Below are 26,358 nucleotides of genomic sequence, written 5' to 3'. Positions count from 1 at the left end.
AGCGTCCCCTAACTGTAGGGAACGACCCTCTGGGCACAACGTGAAGTATCAAATTGATATTCTGATAGTAATCCAAAGTTCAAACTTCAATAGTTAGACCAAACTTTTGTAGTTTATAAATTCATCAAATAGTTTTATTCTGTTTTCCATATCATTGCCGATGTTTCAAATCACATCCAATCACATTGTGATTAATTATATGCTTACAGATTCCCCTGACGAAGCGCCTATTACAGGCGCGAAATGCATTGGGAAGATGCCACATAAAAGAATGTATATATGGATTTAATTACAACATTTGCTAACAGAATGTTTTTTGGATGTGATTTGAAACATCGGCAATGATATGGAAAACAGAATAAAACTATTTGATGAATTTATAAACTACAAAAGTTTGGTCTAACTATTGAAGTTTGAACTTTGGATTACTATCAGAATATCAATTTGATACTTCACGTTGTGCCCAGAGGGTCGTTCCCTACAGTTAGGGGACGCTACTATAGGAAGTTTGTCAGAAATTATGGGTCCATAGTGACCCCTCTTAATGACCTGACAAGCAAAAAGATGCCAAAGAAAGTTCAGTGGACAGCAAGCTGTCAGAAAGCATTCAATGACCTAAAGCAGGCCATGTGCACAGCACCTATCCTAAAGAGTCCAGATTACTCCAAGCCATTCATTGTCCAAACAGATGCTTCTGAGTTGGGTGTGGGGGCTGTTCTGTCTCAACTGAATTTTGATGGTAATGATCAGCCTATTGCTTTCATTAGTAGGAGGTTGACACCCAGAGAGAAAAATTGGTCAGCTATTGAGAGGGAGGCCTTTGCTGTGGTCTGGGCCCTGAAGAAGCTGAGGGCCTACTTGTTTGGCACTCACTTCACCATTCAGACAGACCATAAGCCCCTCTTGTGGCTAAATCAGATGAAGGGTGAAAACCCCAAACTGCTTAGGTGGTCCATTTCCCTACAGGGGATGGATTTTACAGTGGAGCATAGACCTGGTACTGATCACAGCAATGCTGATGGGCTCTCCAGGTATTTCCACTTAGAGCAAGAAGACTCACCTGGTCAAGGTTAGTTTATTGTCCCAAAGTTTGGGGGGGTCATGTAGGAGAGTAGGGTCTGCAATCCTATGATCACCCAGATTTTTGCTTTTTGCTGCACTGGTTTACGACTTTCCCTGGCTGTGGGCCTGCTAATCAGACCCACAGCCTAGCTGTTCTCTCTATCCAAATTGTACTCAGGTACTGAATTGGCACTGGGCCCTCTCCAAGTCCCTGTACCCAGGGCTGAGGTGTACCCAGAAGTCTCCCAGGGGCTGAAGCATGCGTTATGCCACCCCTGGGCTGACTAACTAAACTGACACAACTGGCTGCACGACAGCTGGGGCAAGGTGGTGTACTCACCCTTTGCTTTAGATATAGTATACCTATATCTAACCCTAAAATGGGCACACAGATCTCCTATCAGTCACTCCTATGGCAGGCCTTAACAATCCTGAAGGCAGAGTGCTTGGAATCGTGTGAGATGGTGCTCTGGCATGAGCTGAGCCTGTCTGCGGCTTTCGGGATCCATCCCTTAGCCGTTTCCATGATATCGCATACCATATACTCTTAAGTGCATTATAATCCTCGCGGTTATATGCCAACTCTGGTATCGCTTTATCAAAACATGTCGAGTAAGGTGTCATACGAATTGGAATACTAACCCCTCGCCAATTCTGGCGACGGGGTTAGCATTCCACCCTTCTAGAGGGACACGACATGTATGTAACCCCTAACCCCGGTGAAAGTCAGACAGAGCCTTAGCATCCACAAAATGGATGCTGCCACCGAGACACAAGTCTGCCCTCCTGCTGCTGGGAGTCCTCCCAGAGCAGGAGATAAGGACAAAGGGTTTCCTGCCAGGGGCGGTGCCAGCACCGTCCCAGACAGGATTTTGTGTATTGTAGGTAGGCAGGGCTTCAGAGGAAGGTGACTGCACGTGGCACCCCGGTGCTCACTGTGCATAGGCTGGCTTGAACCAGTTCCAGGGACACTCCAGACCCTGTGCTGGGGAAAAGCCCGCCAAGGAAGTGGGTGTAACCACCCCCCTCCTGGTCCCACCCCTAGGGCAGGACTTAGTCGCGTGCCAGCCCCCTTTTCCCAGATAAAGGTAGGAGCAGGCCCCCTTCCAAATTAGATCATCTTTGAATCCTGAAACTACTTTCCACGAAAGGAACTCAAGACTTCTTCCTAAGATTTCTCCCTTGTGGCTAAGGAGTAGTCACCCTGCATCCGCAGGCACCATCAAGTACACTGCGGTCTGCTGCACGTCCTTCCTCCGGAATCCGACTGCCCAGCTCGACGAGAACCAACTTCCCTGGCACCTCTGACCTCTACCCACCTCTACAGCCAAGCTGAGAACCGTGGGTGCGACGAGACCTCGAGGGACCGGCCATCTTCAAGACTGCACGACTTCTGCACAGCAAGCCCGCCGAGTAATTTCCTGGTGAGTGCTTTGGGGTCCGAGAAGCCCCGACCCTGAGCAGCTCCAGCACCGAAGTGCAGCCTCCCAGCATCTCCACGATCTGCGTGGGGCCCTTCTGCTTTTTGCTGCTCACCGCGTTGTTTGGCTACTAGCCCGCTGGCTTGTGGCCTTCTGAACGACGCCCGACGACATCACTGCTGCTGGTCTGGTTGCTCCAGACTGGCCCTTGCTCCCTTCCCGAAGAGGAGCACCCCGGACCCTCCTGGTCCACTCAAGACGCCATTTTGAGTCCACCGCGTGGGCTTGAATTAGCCAAGGCTTGTTGCCCAATCCTGGGTAACTTCGACGCCGACAGCTTCATCCATCGTGGGACAGCTCGCCTCTCCATCCTGGTCGCCGACAACGCCTCCTGGTCCGTGAGATCTGCAGAGCCAGCGTCGCCCACTCACCTAGTCGAGGTGACTGCCATCCGGTGCCCTCCTGGTGCCCACTGACTACTGGCTAGTAGTCACGTACTTGGTCCCCTCTGCTTTCAGGTGTCATCCATCTTCCAGATCCAGGCTTGGATCAACTCGAACTATCTTCACTGGTCGCCTGCCAGCATCTTTTCTTCCAGGCTCCTGGTCCGGCAACGAGGATTCCCGACGTCTTTTGAGACCTATGCAGCTGCAGCCCCTGGGCTAGGTAACTTCGGCATTTCGGTGCCCCAGCATAGCCTCACTATCCAAGGGTCAGGATCCACTGTCGTTTTCTTCCTACCAGGTCGGGTTCGCCCGTAAACACTAACTTTAACTTTACTAGCTTCCATAGACTTTGTCCCGCATCCCGCGTGAGAGTGCACACTCTGCACCCGAGTCCCCTAGGTCTCCTAGAAGTAATCTAACGATTCTATAGTCAAGTCCTAGCGATTCCAAAGCCTATTAGTACTGTACTTACCTGCTAGTAATTTCGCATTCCACTTTTAAAGTATATGGTTTTTCGTGCCCCTCGGGCATTTGTGTATACCGTGCTAACTTAAGTATTTTCGTAAGAGTTTTGTTGTGTGCTTAGCACCCTGTCCTCATAAAGAGTACAGGGTTGTTGTGATTCTAATAAATACATTATTTATTTTCATAACACTTGTGTGGTGTCCTTTCACTGGGTGTTCAAGGGGTAATGTGATGGTAAAACAGCTGGCTTAACACGCCCTCTAGAGTCTTAGCCTTAGACCGCTCGTATCCATGCTACTAGGATAGCTGGTCTATAAGGTTGACTTACAACCAATCATCAATAAGGGTTGTTTGGACTGATATATAGTGATCACTAGAATAGTGAACACTGCACATCAGGCCAACTTCTCACACTTCGCCACAGGGTTCTGCTGCAGTGTTTTGAGAGATTCATGGAGGAAAACTGGAGGCTATCATGCGCACCTGGAGGAGTAAAACCGGGGATCAATCCCACCTTCGTGAAGAGGATCCATCATCTCCTCAATCTTTAAAGGAGGGAACAAACTCAACCCAGGAAACTACAGGCTGATAGTCCTGATTGATAATGAGGTTGAATACTTTGCATGAGTTCTACTTGAGCAGCTTAGAGACAGGGCTGACTCGAATTCTATCATCCCTACCCAAACATGTTTTACCAGGAAACAGGCACCACAACAAACATAATGGCCCTATCACTCATACTTGACAACTCCAAAGCCTCAAAGCTCCCCCTCTACCTTTGCTATATTGATTATCAGGCCACCTTTGATCGACTGGACTGGAACAGGTTATGGGAAAAACTGAAGAATTGGCAAATTCCACCCTACCTCTCGAGAGCGATAGAACCCTATATTCGAACACCTGGGTCAGTATCAAACTGGGGAATGGAGGGAATCTCTTATGTGCCATTCCAACAACTAGAGGGCTCAAACAATGCTGCCTGTTAGCACCATTACGTTTCAACTTATTTCTTGCTGACTTTTCACCAACACTCTCCTCTACCAACTCGTAGCCCCCGAAACTAGGGTCTGCTCAGCTGGTGATACTAAGTAGAACACAAGTCAGGATGTTGCGCCTTCTAAAAGCGATGGAGGGGTTTTCTAAGACCAACGGGATGAAAATAAATTGCAAAACCCCCAAAAAATGAAATCTGCTAAAAAAGCCCTCATAGAGAATACTATCTGGCACCTTGAGGGGAGTAAGACAGAAGAAACAGACAGCTACAAGTACCTCAGTCCCATACTCAACAGTGATGGCTCCCTCAAGTCTCACAAGGCGTAAATTAAAAGGAAAGGGATCGCTGTTGCTGCAGGCCTGGCAGGAATGTTCAGACACCTAAACTGGCCCTCTTATCCCCTGATTCTTGAAATCGCTAAAGCAAAAGTAGTGCCTACCCTAGCCTACGGGAGTGACGTGTTAAGAGGCAGAGTAACTCTGGTCTTGGACAAAACATTGATCTGCCTATACAGGCGAATCTTTCATCCCCCGAAAGCACCTCACCAGCACCAATCAGGCTCGAGTTTGGGCTAACACAGCAATTCCATGCTAGAGGAGCACCTTTTGTCACCTGCTGCTCTAAGTTGAAAAACTCAGACCATAATTCTATCAATTACGGTGCCTGGGAGATTATAAATACGCCACTCTAACCCTTTTGCAAACATCTCAATGACACTATCGAATGGCTAGGCTTGGCGGAATGGTGGTCGCCCTCTGTAAGCCTAGAACAATTTAAAACGTCTACTTCAAAATCATATAAAATCTCAGCATTGCTAACAGATAGAGAAGCTCTAGCATAAGGCTCACATGCCTCCGTTGTATTAAACAGCTACAAATCCCTGAGACCTCCGCAGTACCTTGGGGAAGCCCCAAATCCTAAGATAAAAAGGCAATTTCTGTCATGCCGACTGGGTTGCTTCCCATCCCTACCGTTCAACAAGCCCTGTCTGAGTATAGCAAGAGATATGGCTTGTAGGCTATGTGGCTTGGCAGTCAAAAACCTGGTCCACACTATTTGCCTCTGTGAAACCACTCTAGAACTTTGTCGGAATGTCCTGTACCCTCAATTGATACAGCAAGAGGTGCGTACTTGCAGGGAAGCCATTCTGACCGGCTTCAACTCATCAGACCAATGCTTCATTGCCAGAACCGTTAAGTATATCCAAGGCATAGAGAAGGGACTCATAAAGGCAACATTACAACACCAGGGGCTAATACATCAACTTGCCCCAACAACAGACTGCTCTCCGCCTCTTGACTGAGGAAATAATTTAACCTCCTTGGCTAGTGTCGACAAAATATCTCATATTTTAACTGCCCTGCCCTCTCCCTAGGACTTTTGACCAATGGTTCCCTTGACTCTTATTGTAAAGATTTTAAGTAATCAAACAATAAAATGCATCACCTCCTTTGCAGTGCAATACGGAATCAGTGCATCATCTCCCCTGGCAGTAAGGATTCGCGGCATCACCTCCCCTGGGATTAAGGAATTGACACCTCGCTTTGTTTTCTGGTGCCTCATCTCCCTGGTGCCTGTTTTCGTCTTTATTTTTATGCAGCCCAGGTACATTGGTGTAAAAGTGACAAACCCATAGTTTCCTATGGAGTGGACTGTTATGAACCGTTTAAAAGTGATATCCTGACTTGTGTATGATGGATTTCTGTTGTTTTGTCTTGGTTTATTCAGATAAATATTGGTTATTTGGTCATCAATGGAGCGCACACCGCTAGCCCCTCCTCCGGATCGCCCCTCGGGACTCTGGTACTTGTAGTTCTTTAGTGGATCACCCAGGTGGGTGCAAGTCGGTACTTGTTGGACTGATGAATCTCTAGACCCGATACATGTCCCGGGTTTTAGGATATCGCCCGAGACATGTCTCGGGTTTCGGGATAACTTCCCTCATCAGTAGAGAAAGATCGTTAGGGGTGGAAGAGAAGGCCGCCACACAACAGTCAAAGGCATAGAGGCCAGAACCGGCACGCAGGTGCGTCGTCCAAGAGCCCGTCGGCCCAAAGCTCAAAGGAGCCATATTGTGTTTAGTCATCAATGGAGCGCACACCGCTAGCCCCTCCTCCAGATCGCCCCTCGGGACTCTGGTACTTGTAGTTCTTTAGTGGATCACCCAGGTGGGTGCAAGTCGGTACTTGTTGGACTGATGAATCTCTAGAACCGATACATGTCCCGGGTTTTAGCATATCGCCCGAGACATGTCTCAGGTTTCGGGATAACTTCCCTAATCAGTAGAGAAAGATCATTAGGGGTGGAAGAGAAGGCCGCCACACAACAGTCAACGGCCTCGATGCCAGAACCGGCACGCAGGTGCGTCGTCCAAGAGCCCGTCGGCCCAAAGCTCAAGGGAGCCATATTGTGTTTAGTCATCAATGGAGCGCACACCGCTAGCCCCTCCTCCGGATCGCCCCTCGGGACTCTGGTACTTGTAGTTCTTTAGTGGATCACCCAGGTGGGTGCAAGTCGGTACTTGTTGGACTGATGAATCTCTAGACCCGATACATGTCCCGGGTTTTAGGATATCGCCCGAGACATGTCTCGGGATAACTTCCCTCATCAGTAGAGAAAGTTCGTTAGGGGTGGAAGAGAAGGCCGCCACACAACAGTCAAAGGCCTCGATGCCAGAACCGGCACGCAGGTGCGTCGTCCAAGAGCCCGTCGGCCCAAGCTCAAGGGAGCCATATTGTGTTTAGTCATCAATGGAGCGCACACCGCTAGCTCCTCCTCCGGATCGCCCCTCGGGACTCTGGTACTTGTAGTTCTTTAGTGGATCACCCAGGTGGGTGCAAGTCGGTACTTGTTGGACTGATGAATCTCTAGACCCGATACATGTCCCGGGTTTTAGGATATCGCCCGAGACATGTCTCGGGTTTTGGGATAACTTCCCTCATCAGTAGAGAAAGATCGTTAGGGGTGGAAGAGAAGGCCGCCACACAACAGTCAAAGGCCTCGATGCCAGAACCGGCACGCAGGTGCGTCGTCCAAGAGCCCGTCGGCCCAAAGCTCAAGGGAGCCATATTGTGTTTAGTCATCAATGGAGCGCACACCGCTAGCCCCTCCTCCGGATCGCCCCTCGGGACTCTGGTACTTGTAGTTCTTTAGTGGATCACTCAGGTGGGTGCAAGTCGGTACTTGTTGGACTGATGAAGCTCTAGACCCGATACATGTCCCGGGTTTTAGGATATCGCCCAAGACATGTCTCGGGTTTCGGGATAACTTCCCTCATCAGTAGAGAAAGATCGTTAGGGGTGGAAGAGAAGGCCGCCACACAACAGTCAAAGGCCTCGATGCCAGAACCGGCACGCAGGTGCGTCGTCCAAGAGCCCGTCGGCCCAAAGCTCAAGGGAGCCATATTGTGTTTAGTCATCAATGGAGCGCACACCGCTAGCCCCTCCTCCGGATCGCCCCTCGGGACTCTGGTACTTGTAGTTCTTTAGTGGATCACCCAGGTGGGTGCAAGTCGGTACTTGTTGGACTGATGAATCTCTAGACCCGATACATGTCCCGGGTTTTAGGATATCGCCTGAGACATGTCTCGGGTTTCGGGATAACTTCCCTCATCAGTAGAGAAAGATCGTTAGGGGTGGAAGAGAAGGCCGTCACACAACAGTCAAAGGCCTCGATGCCAGAACCGGCACGCAGGTGCGTCGTCCAAGAGCCCGTCGGCCCAAAGCTCAAAGGAGCCATATTGTGTTTAGTCATCAATGGAGCGCACACCACTAGCCCCTCCTCCGGATCGCCCCTCGGGACTCTGGTACTTGTAGTTCTTTAGTGGATCACCCAGGTGGGTGCAAGTCGGTACTTGTTGGACTGATGAATCTCTAGACCCGATACATGTCCCGGGTTTTAGCATATCGCCCGAGACATGTCTCAGGTTTCGGGATAACTTCCCTAATCAGTAGAGAAAGATCGTTAGGGGTGGAAGAGAAGGCCGCCACACAACAGTCAAAGGCCTCGATGCCAGAACCGGCACGCAGGTGCGTCGTCCAAGAGCCCGTCGGCCCAAAGCTCAAGGGAGCCATATTGTGTTTAGTCATCAATGGAGCGCATACCACTAGCCCCTCCTCCGGATCGCCCCTCGGAACTCTGGTACTTGTAGTTCTTTAGTGGATCACCCAGGTGGGTGCAAGTCGGTACTTGTTGGACTGATGAATCTCTAGACCCGATACATGTCCCGGGTTTTAGGATATCGCCCGAGACATGTCTCGGGTTTTGGGATAACTTCCCTCATCAGTAGAGAAAGATCGTTAGGGGTGGAAGAGAAGGGCGCCACACAACAGTCAAAGGCCTCGATGCCAGAACCGGCACGCAGGTGCGTCGTCCAAGAGCCCGTCGGCCCAAAGCTCAAGGGAGCCATATTGTGTTTAGTCATCAATGGAGCGCACACCGCTATCCCCTCTTCCGGATCACCCCTTGGGACTCTGGTACTTGTAGTTCTTTAGTGGATCACCCAGGTGGGTGCAAGTCGGTACTTGTTGGACTGATGAATCTCTAGACCCGATACATGTCCCGGGTTTTAGGATATCGCCCGAGACATGTCTCGGGTTTCGGGATAACTTCCCTCATCAGTAGAGAAAGATCGTTAGGGGTGGAAGAGAAGGCCGCCACACAACAGTCAAAGGCCTCGATACCAGACCCGGCACGCAGGTGCGTCGTCCAAGAGCCCGTCGGCCCAAAGCTCAAGGGAGCCATATTGTGTTTAGTCATCAATGGAGCCCACACCGCTATCCCCTCTTCCGGATCACCGCTTGGGACTCTGGTACTTGTAGTTCTTCAGTGGATCACCCAGGTGGGTGCAGGTCGGTACTTGTTGGACTGATGAATCTCTAGACCCGATACATGTCCCGGGTTTTAGGATATCGCCCGAGACATGTCTCGGGTTTCGGGATAACTTCCCTCATCAGTAGAGAAAGATCGTTAGGGGTGGAAGAGAAGGCCGCCACACAACAGTCAAAGGCCTCGAAGCCAGAACCGGCACGCAGGTGCGTCGTCCAAGAGCCCGTCGGCCCAAAGCTCAAGGGAGCCATATTGTGTTTAGTCATCAATGGAGCGCACACCGCTAGCCCCTCCTCCGGATCGCCCCTCGGGACTCTGGTACTTGTAGTTCTTTAGTGGATCACCCAGGTGGGTGCAAGTCGGTACTTGTTGGACTGATGAATCTCTAGACCCGATACATGTCCCGGGTTTTAGGATATCGCCCGAGACATGTCTCGGGTTTCGGGATAACTTCCCTCATCAGTAGAGAAAGATCGTTAGGGGTGGAAGAGAAGGCCGCCACACAACAGTCAAAGGCCTCGATGCCAGAACCGGCACGCAGGTGCGTCGTCCAAGAGCCCGTCGGCCCAAAGCTCAAGGGAGCCATATTGTGTTTAGTCATCAATGGAGTGCACACCGCTAGCCCCTCCTCCGGATCGCCCCTCGGGACTCTGGTACTTGTAGTTCTTTAGTGGATCACCCAGGTGGGTGCAAGTCGGTACTTGTTGGACTGATGAATCTCTAGACCCGATACATGTCCCGGGTTTTAGGATATCGCCCGAGACATGTCTCGGGTTTCGGGATAACTTCCCTCATCAGTAGAGAAAGATCGTTAGGGGTGGAAGAGAAGGCCGCCACACAACAGTCAAAGGCCTCGATGCCAGAACCGGCACGCAGGTGCGTCGTCCAAGAGCCCGTCGGCCCAAAGCTCAAAGGAGCCATATTGTGTTTAGTCATCAATGGAGCGCACACCACTAGCCCCTCCTCCGGATCGCCCCTCGGGACTCTGGTACTTGTAGTTCTTCAGTGGATCACCCAGGTGGGTGCAAGTCGGTACTTGTTGGACTGATGAATCTCCAGACCCGATACATGTCCCGGGTTTTAGGATATCGCCTGAGACATGTCTCAGGTTTCGGGATAACTTCCCTAATCAGTAGAGAAAGATCGTTAGGGGTGGAAGAGAAGGCCGCCACACAACAGTCAAAGGCCTCGATGCCAGAACCGGCACGCAGGTGCGTCGTCCGTTATTTTTTATGCAGCCCAGGTACATTGGTGTAAAAGTGACAAACCCATAGTTTTCTATGGACTGGACTGTTATGAACCGTTTAAAAGTGATATCCTGACTTGTGTATGATGGATTTCTGTTGTTTTGTCTTGATTTATTCAGATAAATATTGGTTATTTTTCTAAACTGGTGTGGTGTTCTTTTGTAGTGTTTTTTTACTGTGCTACTGTGTGTGTATGTACAAATGCTTTACACATTGTCTCTGAGATAGGCCTGACTGCTCGTGCCAAGCTGACATGGGGTGAGCAGGGGTTCCCATGGGTGTGTAACTCCCTTACCCTGACAAGAATATGGGTCCCTAATTGGACAAAGGTACCTACCTCTGCCAATTAGAGACCCCCATTTCTATCAATTCCCTTAAACTTTCACTGCTGTGGGGGAGAGCTGCACCTTGTATTGCTATGTGGAACTCATCCTATCCCTAATGCATGATCTAGTCCTGAGAAAAGAGATGGTGGAGCACATAGAGCATTACTTTGCGGAAAATGATGGAACAGCATCTAATGGGCATGTGGTGTGGGATGCCTTCAAAATAGTAATACAGGGGCATTTCACGGATATAATGCATAGAGTAAAGCAGACTTTGGTGCATGAAGTTATTCACCTGTAGGACTGCTTTTGTACACTTGAGATTGATCCAGTGGTACACAAACAGACACACAATTCCCTAGCACACGCTAGAGTGGATACTGAACTCTGCTGCACTGTTTGCTGAAATCTAGGGATTATACTACAAAACAGCATGTTAGCATGGCTCCTTAAATCAGATATCCCTAGAATCCTGGTACGGGCTATCCAAGATGACCATGGTCTGTTTCATAATACATAATACTTAAGGGAGAGGATGCGGCCTAACAGCTAGGGCGATCGACCTCAAATCTGGGGACCCAGGTTGGAATCTCGGCAACAATGCTGAACATCCTGTGATTCTGGGAAAATCACTTAATCTCCCTGTGCCTAACAAAAAATGAATGTGTCCTTGTGTAACACAACTGGTGCCCATGTAAAGGGCTCTGATACCCTTGGGTCAAGTCGCCACATAAAACTCCCCCCAAATATACCTAGAGTGGGATTAATAAGGTCTTCAAACAATATTATATAGTGTTGTATAATACACCATGTGAGGTGCTAGTGGACATACAGTGATACTTGGAGAGCATCCCACTACCGAAGGTGAGCCATATACAAAACCTTGATTTGGAGGAGCCTCTGCAACTTTAAGAGATGCAGCTTGCCATTACCCAAATAGATAGGGCCAAGACACTGGGCCCGGATGGCTTGCTGGTCTAATTTTATGCAGCATACAGTGGCACATTGACTCCTCAGTTACTGCAGGTTTACGAGAAATCACGGCGGTTGGGTCATCGACCTCCCTCTGTATAGGAGGCTTTGATAACTGGGTTGCCCAAACCTGGAAGGGACCCATTGCAGGTCAGTTTTAACAGACCTCTGTGGCTACTAAATTTAGACTACAAAATTCTAGGGAAAATATTTCCGAATAGATTCATCTCAATAGCATAGACTTAGATACATGCTGACCAGAATGGATTCATTCCGGGCCGGAACACCTACCTGCATTTATGTAGGCTTCTTAGAATCATGGACTGGGCCCAATGACGGAAAGCCCACTGAGTCCCTCTCTTGACATAGAGAAGGCATTAAACACTTTAAGTTGGGCCATCTTAAGGATAGTGCTCCACCGCATGGGGTTTGGAGACAAGTCTTAAGCTGGATACAACTCCTTCACACAAATCCGGTGGCTCGGATGTGCCCAGGACAGGAGACTTCCAGCCCAATACCCATCAAAAGAGGCACCACACAGGGCTGCCCTCTGCTGTCTATTATTTTTGCATTGGCCATTGAACCATTTGCATGTGCACTTTGGCTATAGCCCTGGACTGGGGCATACAAATTAACAACATATAACACATCATATAATTGTATGCCGGCAATGCCATTCATATATTTGGGATAAGTTAACACTGCTTTGCCCCCAAAATGGCACTCTTGGATGCCTTTAGCTCTGTGTCCAGTTTGAAAGTCAACTGGAACAAATCCTGTTTGTTTCCCATGGTTAAGCAGGTGGATAGGAATCCGTCTTTGCCCTCCATACTGGACTGCGACTGACATTGGACACCATAAAGTATTTCCGGGTGAATGCGTACCACGAGGTAAGGGATATAACTGATGGAACTTTGGGCACAGCAAATACATCGATTAGACATTCGCTTCCTTTTTGGAATGCACTCTTGCTGTCCACAATGACCAGAGTTGCCATTTCCAAAATGCTGATACTACCAAGATTGTTATACTTTTTTCTGCCCTGTCTGTGGTTTTTAAAAAGCGCTTCTTTTGAGATCTGCAGTCTCTACTTGCTTCTGTAATGTGGAGTAATGGTAGATGGCAGGTAGTGGTCTCTAAACTATATAGGAGTATCTAATTATGAATTTTATTATGCAGTGGCCCAGCTCTAGTGGCTAACTCATTGGGTTGTTAGCAACCCAGATCCTGAAAACAGAGACATTGTTAGACACCTTGGAGATACACCCATGATGGAATGGCAGTTGGGGCGCGACGGTGAGCTAGTGAAAGATAATGTCTTAAACAAGTGGAGTGCTGATGTTGGAACAAATATGTATATAAAAATCCCATAATATCCCCATACACCCCAGATCTCTCGTTGTGGTTGCTCCCTAGCTGTGTCGCTCTAACCAAGAAGTATGATGTCCACCCTTGGGTGGAGGTAGGCCTGCGGACGCCGGAGAACATGTGCAAGAACTTACATTGCAACCCTTTGATAATTTGTGCAAGACATATGGGGTGGCCCCCGGTCAGTTTTTGCTTTACAATGCCCTGGTGTGGCTAGCCCACGACCTTTGGAACGCAGAAACGTGGAACCCAGCATCTTCCAACCACTGCATGTGCTTCTAACACAGCGGCACATAGGCAGGCAGTCACTTGTCTTTATGCAGCACTGATGTAATCAATAGGCTGAACACAAGGGTGCTATAAGAATGATGGGAGCAGTGCTTTGATGTGGTATTCAATGACAAACAACAGATTGCATATCTGAAATATGTTAAAAATGTCTCCAGAAATGTTATGTTTAAATACACACAATTTCATTATAGCCACCACACCTACTTAACTCCATAAGCGTATCTGACACGTACCCTGTGGCGTACAATAAATACCCCACCCAGATATAACGGGAATTAAGCTAATTTCCTTTACACATTGTGGCAATGCTGGATTGCCTCTTTCTACTGGGACAAGCTGTGGTATTGTCTGACTGTGGCGACTGGAAGGGGTTTTACCGATGGAACCTGAAACAATGCCTCCTTGGGCTAATTGCTTGCCCAAAGCCATTCAAATATGTAAACTCTTTCCTAGATTTGGCTTTGCTGTTGGGGAAACAGTGAGTTGCCCTATCCTGTAAGGCGGCGAGCACGCCATCCCTTAGGGACTGGTGGAGAGACATGTTGAAATGGGTGCAGGCAAAGATTACGACAACGTCACATCCAGGGCCGGACTGGCTACCGGGCGTTTTGGTGTGCTGCCAAGCTGGGGGCTGATTTCATTGATGGGGACCTGCGTGTGCTTAAAACCATTCCTTTTGCTTTGTATATTTAGAAGCACACGCAGGTCCCCATCAACAAAATCAGCCCCCACTGATGTGACGGAGGAGGGTCCCCTTGCCTGCTGGGTCTGCCTAGCCTGCATGCATTCTGCCCACCTCTTCAAGTCTGCTGAGAGCTATGCTGGAATGATCGTAATACACAGTGAGGGAGACAAAAACACACAAACAACAAAAAGAACAAAAGGACGACAAACATAAATAAAAAAATAAAGGTGAAATAAAAGATAAATACAGCAACAGCGTAAAGAGCTGCACACAAAGTGGTGCCCAGTGTACCAAATAAAAGAGACACTGTCATGCCTTCCAGGAGTCATGAACGTAAGTGATGGCATCCTCATCCACTCAGTGATAGTCACTGAACCGAGAATAGCAACACCTGCGCACCAACCTCAAGTGACTCTGGGACCACAGCATCACGCTACAGAAGGAAAAGTGCTCCTTTTTTCAACCATCCATTGAGTTCTTTAGATATGTCTTCGGCCAACATGGAGTACAGGTGGATCCACGCAAGTTGCAAGCCATCAAGGGAGCACCCACCCCAACAACAGTATCTAAAGTACAGAGCTTCCCTAGAATGGCAACATATTGTGGCTGCTTAATTCCAAACCTGGCGACCCTAGCTGAACTGCTGAGAGCTCTAACGAAAGCAGACTCCAGCTGGGCATGGGGTCAAAAAGAAGAGGACGCGCTTCAGTAGATCAAGGTTGCTCGCCTAAGCAAGACCACCATGGACTACTTCAATCCAGAGAAAGCAACAGAATTGCTTGTGGGTGCAAGCACGGTAGGACTGGGAGCAGTCCTTACCTAGGAAGTTGAGCCCAGTAGGTGAGCCCCACTACCATTCGCTTGCAAATCACTGATTGCCACAGAGAAACGCTCCTCCCAAATCGAAAGAGCAGCCCCAGCAAGAAAGTGGGTGTGTGGCCACTTTCAATTTCACTACCTGAGCGGCAGGCCTTTCAAAGTCATTACAGATCACCAGCCTCTGGTCCCACTAGTTCAAGGCTCAGCTCCACACCCTCTGCTGCGAATAGAGAGGTGGGCCATCCAACTGCAGCATTATAGCATGGAGGTGACATACAGACCAGAATCCAAAATGTAACAGAATTCCTCTCCCGTAACCCCCTGTAGGAAGCTGGCTTTACATATACTATACCAACGTAAGGTAAAGTGTGCACAGAGTCCATTGGATTTCCCCAGAGGCTTACAGAGGCCTACGTAGATAATACTAAAAGCTCTACTTGTAGTAGTGTGGTCAAGCAGTTAGGCTTATCAGGGGGCTATGTTAAGCATTTGTTGTACACACTCATGCAATAAATAATTGCACACACACAAAGACTGAATCCAAGACCAATTAGGTTTGTATCAAAAGTTATTACTGTGTTACTTTACTTTAGAACCAAGAGGAACTCAGTTATAGGTAAGTAATCATTTTCAAGATTAGCAATACTTTTCATATACAGTAGGTATTATGTTGTAAAGGCAGTAAAATACTTTACAGTGATACTGAGAGTACTTTGGTAATGTCAATCAAACAGTAGCAACCTTATCAAATGTAAGTTAGACATTTTGTGCAATAGCCAACAATGCAATGCAATCCTATGGAGGAAAATCAGTTATATGTATTTACAGGTTAGAACTCGACTTACACATCCAGTCTTCAGGGGTTTGGACCAATACTGGACAAGGGTCAGATCAAGCTAGGTATTGCACTGCCAGCAGCACTGGGGCGGCTGGGTGCAGAGGTCAGCGGGCCCAATGTTAGTCAACAGAGGTGCGGTTTGCAGGTAAGTACCCACAGTTTATGGGCATAGGCCCGGATGTTAAAGCAAGCATAGGGGGGCCACAAGGCAGCACCAACCTTACACCGCCAGCGGCACAGGGGCGGACAGGTGCAGGATGCAAATCAGCATTGGGCGCCCATTGCTTTTCAAGGGAGGATCTCGGTCGCACAAAAGGCAATGGACCAGTAGTATGGGTGAAGTTGACCACTGGCTGGACAGGTAAGTTTAGATGTCAGAGAAGGCTTGGGCACTGTCAGCTGGGCTCCCCAAAGTCAGGGTGGGGGATGCAGGGTTGCCATTTGGTGTCAGATGTTCTTTACCGGAGCCGGTCGCTGTCAGGGGGACCCTTACAGATGGGGCTGCAGACCTCTTTGTGGAATCCAGGAGATGTCAGCCAACCCTGGATTCGAAGTCAAGATCGCTGGGGAGACTTCACTGGACAGGTGAGCCACTCAGACTTGTGCTCTGGGCGTCGGGTGCAGACTGGGCAGGAGGCACTGATCTGCATGGATCCGGAGTCCTTGTAGGTTGGATTCTTCTGGACAGGGCCGCTGTCCTCGGAATATCCAGTCTTTGTTGAAGAGTGAGCAGCCTTCCTCAGGTTCTAGAAGTCATTGACCACAGGACAGGTGTCATCTTCTTTGCAGGGTTCTTAAGCTGGAGACTGTTATGTTATGTTATGTTATGAAAAGTTTTGTATAGCGTGCGGCTACTCAAAAGAGTGTCCCGACGCTTTGAATTGCACACTAACACAACAGGGAGAGAACATAAGAAGAGACTGGCTGGTAGGCTGGGGCCAAGTCAGTCGTCGTCTTCAAGCTTTGCTGCAACTTCACTGGACAGGTGAGCCACTCAGACTCGGGCTGTGGGCATCGGGTGCAGAGAGGGCAGAGGTAGCAGATCTCCCTGGATCTGGAGTTCTTGTAGTTGGATTTTTCTGGACAGGGCCGCTGTCCTTGGTAGATCTGGTATTTGTTGAAGAGTGCGCAACAGTCCTGCGCACTCAAAATAGCAACAAACAATGTATAAATAAATGTTCTGAAGACGAAGAAACCATCCAACGTTGCAGTATATTCCGGAGTGTAAGTTCTCCCTTTTAATTGGTCATCAGGTGTAGGTTACAAACAGCCAGCAACACGTGTTTCATTGTAGAAAACAGTGTTCTACAACTCCTCAAGGCTTATTAGCTGTATCCGAAGTAAGAACGGCCCAATTCCGGTGATAATTCCAACCCGGAAGGGTAACTGAATTCATGGTGAACAAAGGCAGATAAAGGTCGTGTAATGGCCTGTATGAACATTCATGTAAAGTAGAGACGCCAATATTGTAGCGAGTCCTGCGTCAGATACGAGACGCCAGATGGAGTGAGCGGGGCTTCAATTATAGCCACTATAACACGTATCCGTGTATTTTTCGGGATCAAGCCGGCTCACTACTACAATCGCCTTGCCTTACCATATCCAAGGTGTGGGACAATTTCCGCCTAGTTACCTACGCAGGACTCACTACAATATTGTATAAATACCGGATATTTGCAACATTTGTGCTAGAGTATCCCATCCACCATACTCTAAATAAAATCCTAAGTCTCAAACTAGCCTGTCCTCAGCAACTGCTTATCTAATTTCTTGGGTCATATATAAATTTCAAAATCATAGGGATGCATGGGACGTAGCAGTAAAAGAATGGAAACAGTATTACCTGAATCTTCACTGTCATAGCATGTTCTGCTGTACTGCCGTAAATCCAACTGAGAGGAGGCATCTAGCATTGACACCGGTGTACCTCGAGGGTCAGCATAAAGAAGCAGCAAAGGTTGATAATGTCCCTTGATGCATTTGGTCACAACATCTTTCCATTTTGGCCCAATCTACACCAAAAAACAAAAAAAGAAAGGTGACAAGATTGGATTTAGAGCCCACTGGGCTCTCTTTGGTAATGCTTTTGAGAAACAAGATAAGTAATGTACACATAAGAGCAATTCCTATATTCAATGAAGTGCAAACTTTCCCATAGAAGTGAATGGCTATACTGGACTTTATGTCTCCTGCCAAAGGTATGTAAAGAACTGGGGCAACTTTTTAAAAAGACCGATTGTCAGACTACTAAGAACTTACAGAGGGCATAAAACCCACTAATTTCTTACCGTTGGTTGACTTTAAAATCACTCTAATTGTCTTGCTTCTTATTCAATGGCTTGCATTGTTCATCAAATGCTTGCACCACCCCTGGAGCACAGCCTACCCTCACAGCCTTATATTTTCATTGAGTTTGAAAATGTTTTTATGCTAAAAAACAAAGTGCTTTCTTGCTATTACTTTATTATTGCTAATTTACTGATCCCTTTTGGATTCGTAAATTCATGCGGTACTGTGCACAGCATGAACAGAATGCATCGGCAGAGCCAGTACATGTCATAGGCGAGACCTATTGGCTATGCCAATGTTTGTTTCCCGCCACATGATTGTGGATTGCCATTTTATCCTTGACGTAGCTCTGGTCATTGTTTCTGGTACTGTTTTCAGTGGTGTTGTCTGTCACTTCTAGATAAGTTTTCCATTTGGCACACATATGCCTTTAAACATGATTGCTGCTGCAGCTGGCATTTGGCATATTTAGAAACCTCAAAGGTAATCCTAAAGATGTTAATAGATCTAACTGAGAGATGCAGCATTTTTCTACCTTTCGGATTAAAATTTGCTCTACTTTAGGCTGCTACCATCTGAATACAATGAACACAATTTTTTTAATAATTTACAAAACAACAGGTATCTAGTAAACATTGGCAAATAAAGTAGACAGTTAACCTCATAGCACCCACTTCCTGTTTCCAAAACTAGCTTACTATGAATAGTAGCTCCTCTTCACCATTTTATTTCACGAGTCCAGGTTTTGTCTACTGCTACAGATTTTACATAAAGGCCATATCATAACAGCTGTTGCCATTGGACTAAATGAGAAGTTCTTGTTCCAATGCAAAATGCAGGCTCAAGCGTGTAGGTAGCAGTACAGCCGTGGCTTGCAGTTTAGATTCTGGATGTGTTTGTAAGGCGACAATGGCTGCTTCCAAGTCTGTAACAGGGTGACCAAATGTGAGTCCTGGAGACGTTCTGAAGATCTTTTGCTTGGTTCCATTCAGTTGGAGGATGGGCATGGAGAAACCTCCTGAAAAGCAAGCAGATCTGTTTTTCAGGCCTGTTGTGGGATAGGCGAGAGGTCGAGTGCCACTGGCACCAGAGGGCATTGGCAGGGCTGGGAGTGAAGATGCAGGCGGCTGGTGAGCCTAGGGTTAGTGAGGTATGAAAATAGAGCTCAACAAGACAGGTGGCGGGCAGGTGGCCAGTAAAACCAGGAGTCACTGTTTATTGGCAAAGAGGGTGGAACAAGAGGCTGGAACAAAGTGACGGGTGGGTAAAGAAATGGAATATACAGACAGAAGATCACATGTGAGATGACAAGAAAGTAAAGATGAGGATGGCAGACCCGGGCATTTCTGGTAGCCGACTAAACCTAAGGAACAGGGGTAAAGGAGGAAGACAGAGAGGAGAAAGACTGCTGGTGGGAAAATACTTAATATCACATGATGATACTGGGTGGGGATGGGGAGGGGTTGAGGAGAGGGGACATAGGAGGAACTGCCTGTAGATAAAAGAATATGAGAAGAGCTGGTGGACAAGGTATTTCTAATGGCAGGGACATGGGGCAGCTTGGTGGAAGAGTACGTACAGACGTTTGTATAATGCAATAAGAGGACATAAGCAGACTACAAAAACGAACTTAGACAGTTTGTTGATTCAGAGCAATCTTGAAGCCCTCTATTGTATCACTAATCAAAACGTAAAAGGGCCAAGCCTAGTTTTACAGCCTGAAAACGTCAAAATATTTCTCAAATTTACATGTAAGAAAGAAAGAAAAATATTTTACAATGTGAAACCAGCTATCTCAGTGGAGACAGAATTTGAAGGTATTTCCCAAAGCTAGTTTGTTCCCTCATAACCTCTCCCTTAAACCTTGGCCTAACTCACTCAGCGGTGCACTTGCAAATATCAGAAGTGCTCTGCTTCCATCACTGCATACTTCTTTTTCATCTCCTTGAATGACTTAACCACACCATTACCAAATAGATCACATAATCTAGATCACTATCCTGACTCGCATACTGAGAACTTCTCCTGTCTAAGCCAGGGCTAAATGTGGTGTGTTCAACGAGGGTGGGTGGGGAAAAGAATAGGGATGAAAATGAAATTAGCCCCCTACTTCTATTTACCTAATCATTAACAGAAAAAACATCTTGGGGAAACATGGCGGCCGTAAGCTAAACGGTCACGGCTCCTGCGCCTACGGGTTCCGTTTGTCCTCAAGCAGGGACACCTAGGACTTCCCCGGTCTCCCCCGAATGTAACTAAATTAGCACTACTCCTTACCTTCTCCTGTTCCTGCTCCTGAGGTGCCTGTTCTTTTCCAGTGGGTTACTTTTTCCTGTCTTGAAGGGTATGGCCCCGGAGCTATGTGGGACTCTGCCGGTGCTTCAGGTGTCGCGGTGGGAAGGCGCGGCTCGGGAGTGAAGGCGCAACAGCGTCGCCTGCTTCCAGGTCCGTGTCACTGGTGGTAGAGCCAGCACTGGGGATTATTCCAGTTTGAATCCATGTAATGGCGGTGGAGTCGGCGGCGCTCTGTTGGGGGGATCAAGCGTGCAGGTAGGATGTTTGGAGCCTGGGCCTGGCAGCAAGTATTTGGTGGCTCATACACAGCAAGAAGGTAAGAGCCTCTTTGGACTTTTGAGGGACTTAAATGTTATCGGTCCCTGTGAGGCCTATCAAGTTATTCCTCTTGTTCTGCCCAACCAAGCTTTCAGCAGAGTCGCAGAGATTTTTCTCTGCATGAAAACAAGTGAGGCAAACGAGCAGCAGCACTTTGATTTCCCACCTTCGAAAGCCTGCAGATATACGCTGTGTGCTAGGGCAGCCCGGGTTTATGGTATTATTGATATCCCTCAGACATCTCTTCCCCCTAGAGTTTCTCCACCAGTAGTGGAAGTGCGACTATCGGATAAACAAGCTAATCTCAAAGGAACTAAAATTTACTCCGACGTTGAGCCTAAAGGAAGAGGGTAGGGCAGGGGTAGGGGTAAGAAAATAGTGACCTCAAAAGTGAAGATAACACCTTCTCTAAAATCGTTCTAGAAGGTCTTGCCTACGTCCTCCTCTACGATTTTGGCTCCAGACAAGGAAACCTCCGGTTGGCTGCAGCCTGCCATTATATTTGATCCTGCTCAATGCAGTTTTCACGATAGTTCAGATCTTCCGCGAGTAGACATGCAATCGCCAGACATTCTCCAGCCATTCGGGTGTTCTGGGAGATCCAGTAATGGGCGTTGAGAGTCCTGGTGCATCAGGAGTTTCTAATTCTAATTCTGTCATACACCCTGCCATCGGTCTCTCAAATAGGTTTACTGTTTTTGAGGCAAGTGAGGCTTATGAAGGTCAACAAGATTCTCCCTCGGTGATTGTTAATCCTGCGACTATGTCAGGCACTTCAGGACCAGTGGGTTCCTCTGGTTCCTTGGCAGATATTTTAGTATCTTTAAAGGATGAAATGAGAAATAGGTTCACAGTATTTGAGACTGACCAAGCTGCGATCCAAGCCTCCTGTGTGGTGTTAGCCCAAAAGTTGGAGGCGGTCTCTCTGAGAACGGAAGTATTAGAACAGGAGTTACCGAAAATTAAGGAGGCACTCAATATGTCAACAACGGAGGTGGCAAAATTAGGAAATCAGAACAAAGAACTGAAGGAAGACCTTGAGCGTCTTGAGAACCACAATAGGAAGAATAACTTGAGACTTATTAATGTTCCGAAAGCAATTGAAGGTGCGGATATCAGAGGGTTTCTGATCTCTCTCTTAAAAGAAACCATGTTAAAAAACTCTCCCAATGTAGATCTCACCCAGGAAATACGAGTGCATCATGATCCATTTAAAAGAAATCCAACCAAGCAAATGCCAAGGAAAATTGTAATTAATTTTCTAAATTATACTGTCAAGGAAGCAAGTCTTACTTCGGCCTTAAAGGAGGGCAGTGTATCATCAACATCTTTTTCCAGTTCTTTCTCCTTTTTTATTAGATCGGATGTCTCACATATTACTGCAACAAAACAATGGGAACTGGGCAAAAGAATGGAGGCTTTGAACAAACTGGGGTCTAAGGCTCAACTGAAGTTTCCAGCATCTGTGCGTGTCATGTGGAACAATCACATGTATATGTTTCGCTCAGTTGAAGATGTTGATTTGCTTATAGAAAAAAATAAAGGAGGGGTTTAAGCGTGGGATGGGAGAGGGTGAAAGATGGAAGGTGGAAGTAAGGGGGTGCCCTGTTAGTGAGATCTTTGATTGATCGTCATGCTATTCATTTTCTCAAGACCCATGGGACAGAGGCCGAATAGGCGACAGCCTTATAGAAGGGAGGGTTTCCCAAAGAGCGGGGGGTCACAGGGGGAGTGAGGGGGGCTGGAAGTTTGCACTGGGTGGGGAGCATTGGGAAAAAATAAAAAATATCTTCAATCTCACATTATAAGATGGCTGTTATGGTGGATACGGCTTTAATACTCCGATGGCAGGTACTTCCCTCATGAGAAATTAGACTAAATTAACTACTTGGAATGTTAATGGGTTAAGGTGCCCCCGTAGACAAAGGCTGGTTATGAAATATATAGAATTATCCCCTGCTCAAATCTGTCTTATTCAGGAGACTCATTTAAGTTATGCAGAAAGTAGATCTATTTTCCCTAAATATTCCTGGGTTGAATATTTTTTGACCTCTGAACAGACAGTGCACAGCACGGGGGTCGTCATTCTGATAAAACGGGTAGCAGGATGTTCTATTAAATCTACCCATTCGGATCAGTCAGGGAGGTGGTTAGTGGCTTTTTTAGACTTTGGAAAGCAAGAGTAGACCACGCAAAAAATAACATTAATGAATTGATAATAAATGACAGTGGTGAAAAGTCAAGTAGTGTGGAGGATATGCAAACCTGTCTTCTCTCTTTATTCACAGAACTTTATCAGGAAGAGAGTGTGCCTAATACTGATATGCTTCGAAGTTGGTTGAAGAGTAACTCTCTACCAACGTTAACCAATGAGGATTGTGATTGTTTAGACGCCCCATTCACTGAAATGGAAATTAGAGATCAAATAAGCAAATGTAAAAACAACAATGCAGCTGGTACGGATGCGCTCCCCAGTGAGATCTACAAACTACTCATTGAGGAAGTGGTCCCGATAATGGGTATCTTATATAACACAGTGTATAGAGCGGGGGGTCAGGCCCCGAATTCCGGGAAAGAAGCAACTATTGTTTTAATTTTGAAACCTGGGAAGGATCCCTTAAAAGCGTATTCCTATATACCAATCTCTCTGCTGAATACAGATTATAAAATCTTTATGAGCGTTATTGCAGGGAGATTGGTCAAGTTGGCACCTCAGTTGATAAATCCAGATCAAAAAGGGTTTATCCACGGGAGGTATATCCAGGAGCAGACACAGCAGTTAATTGGTAATATTGATTTGGCAATAGGGCGAGCGGATCCCTTGGCCGTCGTGGCATTCGACGCCGTGAAGGCATTCGACAGAGTCTGTTGGGTATACCTCTGGGAGGTACTTAAGCAGATGGGTTTCGGTCCTATTTTTGTTCAAACCTTAATAAACTGTTATCAGGATGCCTCTGCTAAAATTTTGTTAAATGGCATGCTAACTTCTAGCTTTAACATTTATAGAGGAACCAGACAGGGCTGTCCTATCTCCCCTTTGCTCTTCGATATCTATATAGAGCCATTAGCACAAGCTATAAGATTAGATGATGCAATTTCCCTTTTCAAATCTCAGCAATATTGTAGTAAGTTGGCTCTTTATGCTGATGATTAGTTGTTATGTACGGACAATCCTGGGGTGGTTATGCCAAGGGTTGAGCCCTGTTGGTAGAATTTGGCTTATTATCGGGATACTTGGCGAACACCGCCAAAACCGAGGTGATGTGCTGGAACATCGAGGGCTGGGATGGCATAATGAGTGATGAGTTTAAATATCTGGTTATCACCATTGTTAATGATCTGGACAAAATCCCTCAGATTAATTTGAATAAGATCATAAGAGAAGTGAACCGTATATTTGCAAGATGGAAAAATCTCCCATTGACTATTTATGGTAGGGTCAACTTGGTGAAAATGGTTATTTTACCCAAGTTGACTTACCTGTTTAATGCCATCCCTCTTGAATTTCCCAGTAAAGATATATGTAAAATCCAGAGTAAGATCAGGAGTTTTGTGTGGGCTAATAAGGGGACAAGATTGTCATGGAAAAAGCTCCAGCAGGGGAGGTCCTAGGAGAACAAAGCAGTACTCCTATAATGTCCGCAGTTCCAGGAGTGTACTGAAGATTGGCTCAGGAGGTTCAATATTATAGCTAGTGCCATCCATAGAAGTGATTTTCTCGGCTATCCCCCACGTCTGGTTCTGGAAAGATCTTCCCTCCTCATGCCAATGCTCTAAGGAGTCTAGGTTCACAAGAGTGTTAGGGTTCTTTGTGTGTGCTGGAGGCAAGCCCTTTGAAATATAAGTGGGGAACAGAATAGCTCTGCCCCCAACCATCGTGGCACAAAAGCCCATCCTGCGCACATCCAGTCCCTTTTGTTGATGGGTCACCCTTAATGGGGGAGCAGTTAACAGGCCCAGGCAGCTGGAAAATCAGACTTTAGCATTAAAGAGAATTTTTAAATTACAATTCATTTAAGTCCTAACTTGACTTCCCTATCTGCTGCCAGTCAAAAGTTAGCACCTATTAAATGTTGTAATAAGGTAACCCAATGTTATCCATTGGGAGAGATAGGTGTTAGAATAATGAAAATTAATTGAGGAGTTTTTCACTACTAGGAAATATAAAACTTAAGAGCACATGTCTGACTGTTTAAATACAATGCACCCTGTCCTGCCGGCCATTAGGGCCTATCTTGGGGGTGCACTATATGTATTAAAAAGGAAGGTTCAGGCCTGCCAATAGGTTTATTTTGCCAGGTAGAAATGGCAGCTTATATTTGTAACCAGAAGGCATGAACATCCTTGCAAAGGAACAACAAATAAAATAAGGTAGCATTTCATAGCAAATTAATGTCATTTTTTCCACTAACACTCAGTTTTCAACTGCTCATGTTTTCCTGGGTAGCCTTTCTCCTTGCTGGGCCTGTACTGACCTTAATGTTAAAATTGTTGACCTATTATTAGCGGTTGCTTTTCAACAGATCACGATCAATTGGAAATCTACGTCCAGTATTACTTTTAAAGCTTGGTGGTATAATGTACTTCACAACCATAGACTCGATACTGCTTTTGTTTTTCCTCCACAGCTGGCAACTAAACGTGCTGACTTATGGCTTCCTATTACATTGTATTTAGATACATGTACACTCCGTTCTTTTCGACCTCGACCTGCGCAGCAGGAAGTACCTAAACCCCCTTGATACCCTTCACATTACTTTCTGTATAACCATTCTATTTTACTGCATAGCCATATTTGCATTCTATTACATTACCTATTTATTATGTCCTTTCTTTTCTGTGCTTTCTCCAAAATGATTCACTTCTATATTTTATATGATGTATTGATTTTGTTGAATTGCATTGCTCTCCTTTTTCTTAATTCATCATTGTAAGTTTTTATTTCCCTCTCCCCCACTCCCTTCTTATTATTTCTCCACCATAGCTCCCTTATTAGTACTGTTCCTGATTTGTATTATCACCATGCTTTTCTTTAATAAACTTGATTTTGAACTGAAAAAAAAAAAAAAAAAAAAAAAAGAAATGGCAGCTTAAAACTGCACTACAAACTGCAATAGTAGGCTTGAGACATGTTTAAAAAGGAATCTTTAACAGGCATAGCTGCCAAGGTTTGAGATTGCCAAGTGTGACATTTTCATAATTTCAGTGTAATTATGAGTGACATTCCAACGACTGTGAGTGACACTTTTTCGGAAGCAAAATCAAGCAAGGAAGACTAGGAAAACATATAAATATCAGCAATTACACCCATTTGGGCAAAAAGAAGATGTTAAAACTGCTGGAAAGCACCAGAAACTGAAGCATCTAGTGCCCTTATAAGCTGATCGTACTATTAACTAAAACGAGGACTCAGATCTGCACCACTCTCAGTGACAGTGCGTGCCGTGCCACTACAAACAAAAGGACGTTCTGTAATTTTCAGCAAAGTCCGTTATTGTAGCAGGGGCAGATTATCTGTTGCGAAAACCGGTGCAGTGTGCCCGCTCACCTGGAATACCGAGAATAACATGACTGCTATAGTGGGGGGTGGGGGGAGATAAGGATGTGGTGAGGACTATTTTCAAGATTGGGTCTCCTCACTTGAAAATGCACATTGACATTGTTCGTTGGGGTATTTACTGAATAGAATGTATCC

At 46.5% G+C, this 26,358-nt stretch overlaps 1 protein-coding gene across 2 annotated transcripts in view; it reads right to left on the bottom strand.

The window, feature by feature from the left end:
- Positions 1-26,358, bottom strand: part of USP54 (ubiquitin specific peptidase 54) — a 2,015,813-nt gene that overhangs the window by 967,001 nt on the left and 1,022,454 nt on the right. For both annotated transcript variants that reach the window (XM_078643238.1, XM_078643239.1), the window contains exon 10: positions 17,605-17,773. In XM_078643238.1, the coding sequence (XP_078499364.1) occupies positions 17,605-17,773 (169 nt within the window). The remainder of the gene's footprint in view (positions 1-17,604; positions 17,774-26,358) is intronic.

The sequence above is a fragment of the Lissotriton helveticus genome, chromosome 5_1, assembly GCF_964261635.1.
Source record: "Lissotriton helveticus chromosome 5_1, aLisHel1.1, whole genome shotgun sequence".
Taxonomy (NCBI): Eukaryota; Metazoa; Chordata; class Amphibia; order Caudata; family Salamandridae; genus Lissotriton; species Lissotriton helveticus.
Note: the sequence above shows the minus strand (reverse complement) of the source record. Positions and strands in the feature narration are given on the sequence as shown.